The 10,831-nt window shown below is 26.7% G+C and overlaps 1 protein-coding gene across 6 annotated transcripts in view; it reads left to right on the forward strand.

The window, feature by feature from the left end:
- Positions 1-2,389: 2,389 nt before the first annotated feature.
- The window catches only part of LOC108758214 (ABC transporter G family member 20), a 21,665-nt gene continuing 13,223 nt past the window's right edge, over positions 2,390-10,831 (forward strand). The window contains exons 1-5 of one of the 6 annotated variants that reach the window (XM_018503032.1): positions 2,390-2,531; positions 5,830-6,031; positions 8,794-8,992; positions 9,273-9,543; positions 9,781-10,013. In XM_018503032.1, the coding sequence (XP_018358534.1) occupies positions 8,796-8,992; positions 9,273-9,543; positions 9,781-10,013 (701 nt within the window). In that variant the 5' untranslated portion in view covers positions 2,390-2,531; positions 5,830-6,031; positions 8,794-8,795. The other 5 variants (XM_018503033.1, XM_018503034.1, XM_018503036.1 and 2 more) reach the window with 5 other exon arrangements.

Here is a 10,831-nt window from a genome sequence, read left to right on the forward strand (position 1 = left end):
ATTTTATTTTTAGCTCATATGTGATGCAACATTCATAAAATTTTTACAGATTTATTAATTATGCATTTTTGTTTAAAATTTTAAATGCTGTACAGGAAATGTATGTAAATGGAAAATATTAAACAGAAAACTTCTGCAAACTACATTACTGTCATTATCTAAAGAAAAAATGACCGACAAATAAGAGAGATCTAAAAAGAAGATCGCCTTGACGTAGTCGATATTCACAGCGCATTTGTTTTTACTATTGGCAATTCTAAATTCTAAAAATTCCATCTTAGTTATGTAAAAAATATCGTTTTTATTTATTTATTTTACTTTATACAAACATATTTACTTACATTTAATCAAATATTTAGATAAATATATTAATAAATAAAATCATTACATACTCTCTTACATCTTATATTTTAAATCGTTATTTATTATATATTATTTTTTATTTTTATTATTTAATATTTATATCTTCCTATTAATTAATATTTTAATGTATGTTAATAGTCTTATTATTATTCTGCCTTTTTATTTTTTTCTTTTTTTACTGGTTTTTTAAATATTTTGTTTTTAACGCATTCGTGCAATGAAAATACACACTATTTTGTAAGTACATACAATGTATACGATACTATATATACATATAGTTTACCATGGTCATACATATCATACTAACATCGCAATAAGATTGCCAGAGCACCGTTCCGGTTTCTACTCAAATTTCACTCGCATAGTAGGTAGTATTGCGAAAAGAGCACGGAGCATTACATTTATCGTTCCGCTAACAATTAATTAATTAAATATTTTTATTACAAATTTTTTCTGTTAAATTTTGAGAAAAATTTAACTTTCTTTATCTATTAAAATAAAGAGGATTTAAGGAGCCTCTAACTCATTTAGTTATTATTTTATTATTATTACTATTAAAATAAGATTAAAAAATTTGTAAAATACATTTATTTCTAATAAAATTTTCTATTAACCAATAAAGTAGAATAAATAAAAATCCGTTACGTTATTTTTATAGAACATTTAAAAGATTACTGAGAGATAATGGATATAATAATTTGTAATTAATGAATAATTATTTCTTATTCTTTGATTTTGGGATAAATTTATAAACAAATTATGAATAAAATAAAGACAAATGTATTTAAACAAACCATATAAAATGTTCTATAGCAATTATTGCAATTTTGATTAAAATCATTGACTCAAAACAAAGAATTTAATGTTATTATAAATTCACAATTTTTTAAAGTAAAGATTATAATACACAACACATCCAGTTTTATACTTTTCATAGAAAGCATTAAAATTTTCATATTTTAACAAGAAAAAAATTGCACAAATTGTAGAACATTCTATTATATATGTTGCATGTATAATTATTTTTTACTATCTGATTATCTCATATGTGTGTGTATGATCTAACACATTTTGAAAAATAAATATTACATAAATAAATTTTATATAACATTCTACTTCTAGATATTTTACTATATATTTTATATTCTACAGAAGAAAACTATAAGATACTTGCTGAGTATATAGAGACATTTTAATATTTTTTAAGGTAAAAGAGTAGCTTGAGAAAACGATTGATGTTTCGTAAGATATAAAGTAGTAAGTTTTCTCTTCGTGTTTTATAATTATATACATCAATAAGGTGTTCTTTCGTTAAAAGAATAGATAATAAAAAAATGTATTTTATTAAATTTATTTTATTAGATGATAAAGGAATTTCTCTTTTGTTATATGAAAAAGATAATATTTAATCCAATAATTTTTTAGTAATAATTTTACTAATAATTTTTTAACATTTATATTTTAGTATGATTTTAATAATATTATATTAATTCAGTATATAATTTTTTCATGTATCTTAATAACAAAAAAATCTTTAAATTAATAAATAATAATAAATTAATAAATAAAAACATTATTATTGAGAATCTCTTCCTCTTGGATAGACCGGTTCCGTACCGGTTCCATTTTACCTTGAACCAAATATAGGAGTATACTGCAAAAAGGATCTAACATACAAAGCGAGATTCTGCACTTTATTTAACATTTTCTGAAGTGAAAAATTATGTAGTGACTCGATAGCTATTTCTAAAAAAAATATTATCTGAAGATATAATTTCTAAAGAAATATTTCTTTAAGATAAATTTCTTATTAGCCAAGAGTTTTCCAAAATTAAATGTCAGACGTAACACATCTAAATATTACTTCAAATATTTCCATGATTCTGGATTTGTCTAAGCGCTATTGGAGAAACGTAAAACTTGCCCCTCCCCTTTAAGCAAACTGTTTTGCTCAAAACGGATGATTGCACAAGCAGGTGTTTGATTGTCCGCGCAGTCTTGCTGCGCTTTAGCAAAGCCAGTTCTCGCTCAGCCTCGTCGCGGTCAGGCGGCCACTCTTACTCTCGTACGGCCTCTCAGTTTCCTGGTCACACTCTCGATTTCAATCTGAAGTTGGTTTCTGCGCGAGATATATAAGTACGCGAAACAGAATCTCGCAATTGTGATTGGTACATAGTGTCTACATGCAAATCTGATGTATCGTAAAATTACTTTAATATACGTGTTTTTTTATGAACATTAAATATTAAAATTGTTTAATATTAAAATTTTTTTAAGAAACTTTAAGGCATTCACAATATTCGCATCTTTGCTTGAAGCAATGTTGCAATAAAAAGTCTAAAACAGTTCTTACATAAAATGTTACAATTTCTAGATTCTAAACTGATACAAATCTGTTTGCGAAACTTCTAATTGTTTTAAGCAATGCATTATGAAGAACTTAACTTTAATACAATTTTGGATAAAGTGGTTCCATAAAAGTTTTAAGTTTAAATATTTTTATAATTATTAAATCTCTTTTGATATTTTGCACGTTTGATATTATTTCAAAGTTGTGAATTCATGATTCTGCTTAAAACAAATTAGAAATTTGATAAATAAATTTTCTTTATCTTAAAATAAAATAAAGTAATATTTGTGTAACAATGTTTTTAATATTTTTTATTGTAATGTATATTGTAATTTTAGTTTCGATGATTTATGAAAATTTTTTTAAACTGAATTCACACTTTGAGCTTTGACTACAGAATCTTTTGGGATCTCGATTAAATTCCATATTTAAAAAATGATAAAGAGACAGTAGAATTTTAATCTTCAAATGCTAATTTTGTTATATCTATTAGTAATAAGGCACATCAAATTTTAAAAACAATAAAGAAAAAGGGCTACGAGCCAAAAATTATTTTATAAAATTAAATATCGCTAATTTTATTGTCTTTTGTATCTTTTAGCGATTTGAAAATTTAATTTTTTTTGATAAAAGATTTTTACTGAGCGCTTTTATTAATTCTGCATCGTAAAATCTTTAATGGCTGAGATCTTATGAGCAATAAACTGAAGAACTTGGATTTTGACCTTTGAATGGTAACGTTCGGAAGTTACATATACAGGGTGTTCAGCGTAAAGGTCCGCACGATTTTTCACTTGCGACAGTTAAAAAAAAGTTGAAAGGTGAATATTCATCTGTTTTATATAGGTTACATAGGATTAAAAAATTTAAAAAAACTTTTTTCATAAAAAATCAAAGCCATCTTAAATTTTTTAAATAACATTATACAATTTTTTCCATAATATTATAGGGGTCTTCAAAACAAATTCAAATCACTATCGAAATGTCATTTTTATTAATGTTTTATTAATTTTATCGATACTTAATATCAAGTTTCCAGCATTATTTCTAACAGCAGTACTTACAACCTCTGACTAGAACACATACATACATACATACATACACGCGCTCTCACACACACACACACATACACACACACATGTATTTATTTAATGAAATATGCAATAAAATCAATAAAAATAATATTTCAATAGTGATTTGAATTCGTTTTAAAAATCCCTGCAATATTATAGAAAAAATTATATGATCAATATAATATAATATATTATAAAATCGTATATAACACAAACTATAGCAATCAAAGTCTTAAACGGTCTCGCTAGATTAAACGGTCTCGCTTTTTTAAATGCTTCTATAATTCTGTGTAAATTTATATACTACGTATGTAGTCCTTTTTGAAACGCGCGCCGAAATTACGTTAAACTACCGTAGTAATATCACGAATTAAAATTGAGTAGCAATTTAACAATTTTTTATACTTTTTCGCATCTTCAAAACAATCTTAATTAGGTTGAGTGACATATTAAAATTTGTAAATAATTAATTCTTATTGCGAAAATTATTACCTCGGCCGGGAGTCGAACCCGGATCTCTTGCATTCCTTGCGAAAATTATATGATGCTATTTAAAAAATTTAAGATGGCTTTGATTTTTTATGAAAAAAATTTTTTTTTAATTTTTTATCGCATGTAATAGCCTATATAAAACAAATAAATATTCACCTTTCAACATTTTTTAACTGTTAAAAGGTGAATATATATTCATCTGAAAAATCGTGCTAACCGTTACGCTTTGTATATATGTTTTTGTACAGAAATTATTAGAAATTATTATACAAGATGGAACAAAATCATATTTAAATCTTTTTTAATCTTCTCAAGTTTAAATTATATTAACACTAAAACCGCGACTGTGCCATTTTTTTACCTATTTGACGATTCTTCTTTTTAAATTAATTTGGATTTGTACGTGGAGCTTTAGATTTTTGTGACTTTTCATAAATAATTATAATGAATTACAAGTTATTTTACTTTTATGGGGTAACAATTTTTTCTCGTAAAAAGTTAGCTTCACCTTGAATCGCGATTAGGTTAATTATTTAGACCCGCGTTTTGTTAAAGTAAAGAATTATTTTATATTTTTTACAATATTTTTGCACGAAAAGTCGCTTTTTTCAAAGATAAATATTTGGAACCGTTTATTTTATAAATTTTATATTTTTATAAACATAATTTTTAATTTTTATTTATCCTATATTTAATGTACAAATATAGAGAAGGGAAAAAAAATTTTGTTTGAGAATTTAATTAACTCCACGTTTACTTTAAAAATAAATTCTTTACTTGCTAAGTTTTCGAATATATTTTTCGATACGGAATTTTAACTGAAATATCCTAAATCAAAATCTCAAAGGATTCCATTAGTGCTAACAAGTAGAACAAAAATTTTTTCTAAATTTGAAGATTTTGTTTTCAAATCTTGTTTAAAAGTTAAAAAGCTTCTTTTTTATCTTTAAATATTTAAAATCTTTGCTATATTTTAAGTTTGTTTCTTATTTCTGCACTCTCTAAACTGGTGCATCCGATGCAATAAGTTGGAGTAAAACAAATATACCTTTGTTTCACTTATTGCACGGTGTGCATCAGTTTAGAGAGTATATATATATAAATATATATATATATATCTTGAAGACATAACACTGCAAAAGAAATTAAACTTAACCGTATCATTTCAAACTACTATCAGTGATCATTTCAAACGATTTTCAGTAATCAACAGTTCTTGACATGTATTCAATAATTTACGGATAGTTGACCAATTGGTGTTGTGCAATCAAACAAGTAGACGACTTGTTAAAAAAGAAACTGTAAAAGAAACAAGAACAAACACTTAAAAATAAATTTTTTTAAATATTAAATACGAAAGAAAATAAAAGTGTTGCTTCAAAATATATTCTTAAAAAATACACTTATAATAATTTCTGTGAATAGAATATTTATTAAAAAGGTATATTTTGACGAATAATAGGATAATTAAGAATAAAGTACTTAAAAATATTTTTCCAAGAAACTTTTATTGAAAACTGTTGAGAGAATATTCTATAATACTTTATATAGAAGGACATGCTCAAATACAGTTGAATAAGTGTGAAGATATAAGTAATGTAAACAAGGAAATATGACTTAAGTAAAGAAGAATCGCGCAAAAGTGCTCGTCAGTCAACCTCACATCGACCGATCTCATTCTCCAAGAAGATTTCATTCGGAGAAATTAGCAAGCAGCATTGTAGTTAACATTTTTTTCATTTAAATTTTACAGGTAAATATTTTTATTGATAATTATTAATCTTACTGAGTCATTTTATGGAACGCCCGCAAACGAAATACATTTAATACGTATATTTAATTAGTAATACATTAATATTTATGAATATGTAGTAATATATATGTTATACGTCATATAAATATTAATATTAAGAAATTAACGTTATTCACAAATAAGCTAAAGTTGTTGGGATCTCTTTGATTGGCATTTCTGTAATGATCCTAGCGAGATTGCAGTTAACGATTGTGCTAGCGTCATCGAATGGCAATTTTTTCTTCCTATAATGATATAAAGTCGACCGAATGGAAATTACCGACGCAACAAAAAAGATTTTATAATACTTGATGCGTCAAGTTCGGAGTAGAATATCTATCTTATGTATCTTATGTATAACAAAATGAAATATTTTATCCAGTCTACATAAAAAATTATTAATAAAATAACTAATTTAATTAATTATTAATTATATATGCTTAAATTTTCTAATTTTAATAAATATATTTACATGTAAACACACACGCGCGCGCATGCGTATAAATTAATTAAGATATGATTATATAATATTACGAGTATTTAAAGAATTGTAATTTATAAATTATAATTCTTAGTACTTATAAGTACTTATAAACTGAAAATTTTTATGAAAAATTTCTAGTAATGTAAAATAATATAAAATAAAATTAATTTGTAAAGTTAAGCAACAAACATTTCGACGAAAGTTAAAATTTCATTATTAAATAATGATTATCTATTTACATTGTATTACATAAATATCGAATTCGAATTAATTCAGAGAACAGTCTTTCTGCGGCAATACTGATGAACTAGCTTGATAAACAGATTTCGTTTGACAACGCGTAAGCAAGTTCATCAGGAAGAAACGACGACGGGAGAGTCGAAAGAAAGGAAAGCGATCGGACGTAACCTTAGGCAGTCTTTCTTCGCTGGCCTCCTCTTTCGTAATACATCTCTCTTTCTCGCGTAAAGAAATGAGCAAATTACGTGAAAGCAACGGCGTTGCGTAGCATGCAGCTTACTCATCGCTCATATTTTTCGGTTACATGTTTGATGTAGTAACATGTTAACGCAGATTTTGTAACTCAGGTCGCTTCCTTTTCAATTATTCATCGATATAATATATGTTAATACTTTACGATGCCTTTAAAATCTTGAACAGGTATAAAATTTTTGTCAAAATTTCGTTAAATTTATATTATCCATGTTTTAATTGTTTGCAGTAACTTCATTTATTTTTATTTTCGCACAATAAAGATTTTTGGTATATAATCAATCGCTAAGAATATGATATTTATATATTAGCTTATTAATTTAAAAACTACAGAAATTACTTTCAATTTAATTTGGTATATAATAGTCTGTGTTATTTAATTAGATAATTCATTAAATAACAAAATGTATTAAAAATAAATTTTTACGCAAAGAAGTAAAATTAAGATGTATTAAGATGTATTAAGATGAATTAAATGTCTTTTTACATTATTATTGTATATTATTCACCGGAAATACAGCAAAGATAATTGTTACGCTACCGATAAAACTCTTGACAATATGACCTAATTAATTAGTGATATGAAGTAATGATTTCTCAACGAATCGAGAAGTTACGCCTTGCAATTTAGAAATGTGAATGAATCATCAAATTTGTAATTTCTTCAAAAAAACAAAATAAATAAGCAAGTGCAAAAAATTCTGCGTTATCTTCTACGAATTTTATAAAACACAAAAAGAAGACTAATTGACTTTTATTCCAACAAAAATATTTGATTGTCTTTAAAAATAATATCTTGATTTATAAGATCTTGATATATTCATATATATATATTATATATATATGTATATATATACATATATATGTATATATTCAAATATATACAATTTAAATAGAAATAACTTAAGAAAAACTCTTACGCCGAAAAAAATTTCTGGTTAGAATTGAACAAACTAATTAGATTTAGATCATATAAATCAGAATTCCACACAAAAGAAAAGATTATTTTTAACAACTATAATATGCTCATATACAAGCAAAAATTTTGTAATCTTGCTTCAAAGATTTTAATCTTGGTTTGATTAAATTTGTATTGATATAAGATTTTTGATTGAACAAGTACAGTCTTGAACTGAATACAAAGTAATATTTGCGTTAATATAAATTTAATCAAATTAAGATTAAAATCTTCAAAACAAGATTACAATAATTTTTTTTTTCTTTTAAAATTTTTTTTTTTTAGCCTTATTATTATAAGATTACAATAATTTTGCTTATATGAACATATTATGGTTGATTTAAGAATAGCCTTTTTTCATCATGATTGGGTATAATCCAAATCCACTAGTTTGTTTATTTTTTCAACCAGAAATATTTCTCAATGACAAACGTATCATTTTTAAACTACAGTTGAATTTATTGTTTATACATATAGCACATGATCGACTTATATCGGTGTCTCGTAAATTGTTAGTGATGTAACACCGTAACAGACACTCTCACTTATCTGACCGGTCCTGCTAGAGCAAGAGACTCTGAACTCGCGCGGATATGTTCTGCAGTAGATCGCATAGCATTATAATTTATCATTTGACAGTTGAAGAAATACAAAATTATACAGTTACCGAAGAAGAAATACTAGGCTTATTTTAACTCTATGCTCAGTACTAAAAATAAAAAGAAGGGAGAGAAACGCATGAAGGAATCAACTGGAAATATAATGATCCTACCTCTCTTTTAAATGTAGAAATGGAGAGTGCGAACACACCGAGCACGCTGATGGAGATGAAAACACGAAGACAACCATTCCGGTCGCAAGTATCGACCTTGGACACGAGACGGAGACAGGCTGTTTGCGTAAGAAGAGCCTTCAAGAAATATGGATCCAAAAACAATCCCCATATCGTTCTCGATGGTCTCAATATGACCGTGCCGAAGGGCACAATGCAAGTATCTTCTGTCAACATCTTAGTAATAAATCAATAACAATAAGTAATTAATAAATAAATTATACGAAGAGAATTCAAGTTATGCATACAGAAAGGTCCTAAATCTTTTAATAATTAGTATAAATTATAGAATAAAGAGTTCAAAAATAATAGAGTTTTTAAACAATAAAAATTTTAGTTGTTAATGTGATTATTAAATAAGTAATTTATAATTATTTAAAATTGTTTTCTTTCTTTCTGATTTATTTAATGTTTAATGAATACTTTATTACGACAGTTATGGGCTACTTGGTGCGAGCGGTTGCGGAAAAACCACTTTGCTGTCGTGCATCGTTGGTCGGAGACGTTTGAATTCTGGCGAAATATGGGTGTTGGGAGGCCGACCAGGTTCTAAAGGATCCGGTGTGCCCGGTCCCCGGGTCGGTTACATGCCACAAGAAATTGCGCTTTACGGCGAGTTCTCCATTCGGGAAACATTTATTTATTTCGGCTGGTGCGCCGGTATGACGACAGAAGAAGTAGATGAAAAGCTGATTTTTCTGCTCAAGGTGAAACATTTCCGGATCATGGAAAGTCGGAATTTCAAAGGGAATTTCTAAAAAGCTAAAACTTCCAATTTTTTAAAAATATCTTTCTAAATATTTGGTTCCTTTTCTCCCAAAATTTAAAGAAAAGAAAATATCTTTATCACAGATGTATCGGGGCACAGTATTATTTTCTGATTTTATTTACTTATTTACTTATTTTTATTTACTTATATAATTCTCTGTATTCTCTGATTACAGTTTTTACAACTACCGTCCGAAAATCGTTTTGTTAAGAATCTCTCAGGTGGCCAACAAAGGAGAGTATCCCTCGCGGCTGCCATTTTAGCCGAGCCTGAACTCTTGATTCTGGATGAACCGACAGTCGGAGTGGATCCCATTCTTCGTCAAAGTATCTGGGACCATTTGGTGCACCTCACCAAAGATGGCAACAAGACCATTATCATCACCACGCACTACATCGAAGAAACTAGGTAAGCTTGCTACATAATTGTTACATTTAGTAACGTTACGTCTAATATCATATTTATTACATTTTATTACATTAGTATTTTATACATTCGATACTTTCACTTCATGACTTTCACTTCACAAACTAAATCAAACCTTGTTTTATTAGTTGTACAGGAAGCGTTATAAATTGAATCAGTTAATTTTATATTCTCGAACTAGAATAAGAAAACAAAAAAATAATTAAAATGTTTTGATGCAATCAAAATTTCTCCATCAATTGTTTGATTCGCTGAAAAAAATGATGTTGCAGTTATAGCAAAAAATTATCTAGTTACGAAAAATTAACTAAAATGGATAAATATCTAGGAAGCACTGCAATATTGGATATGTTTTGTATCTAATCAATATGGATGGCAGAGACAGAATTTATATCTGAATCATTTGTCATCAAGAAAGTTTCTCTGTAACGTTCAATTAGATGACTGTGACTGTGATTCATATTTAGCAGTGATTCATATTAATTTAATTATAAGAAAATAAATTTTCTTGCATATGTTGTTAGAATATTGTACTATAAATTCTACATTTATGATACATAATTTTCTACCAGATACAAAAAACAGCAATAATTAATTCTAGCTGCACTGAGAGAAAAGATTTTGTTAATTTAGCAAGCCACCAGTACCTTTAACCGGTGATCGGTAAATATGTGACAACAAATTATGTTGTTGTGATTGCTACTAGTCTGTTATACCAACCAATTATTAGTAACAGAAACAAACTATATAGAATCTAACCTATCTTTTGGATAGACTTTAGCTCGTTTACATAGAATTCG

This window comes from Trachymyrmex cornetzi, unplaced genomic scaffold, assembly GCF_001594075.2.
Source record: "Trachymyrmex cornetzi isolate Tcor2-1 unplaced genomic scaffold, Tcor1.1 scaffold1540, whole genome shotgun sequence".
Taxonomy (NCBI): Eukaryota; Metazoa; Arthropoda; class Insecta; order Hymenoptera; family Formicidae; genus Trachymyrmex; species Trachymyrmex cornetzi.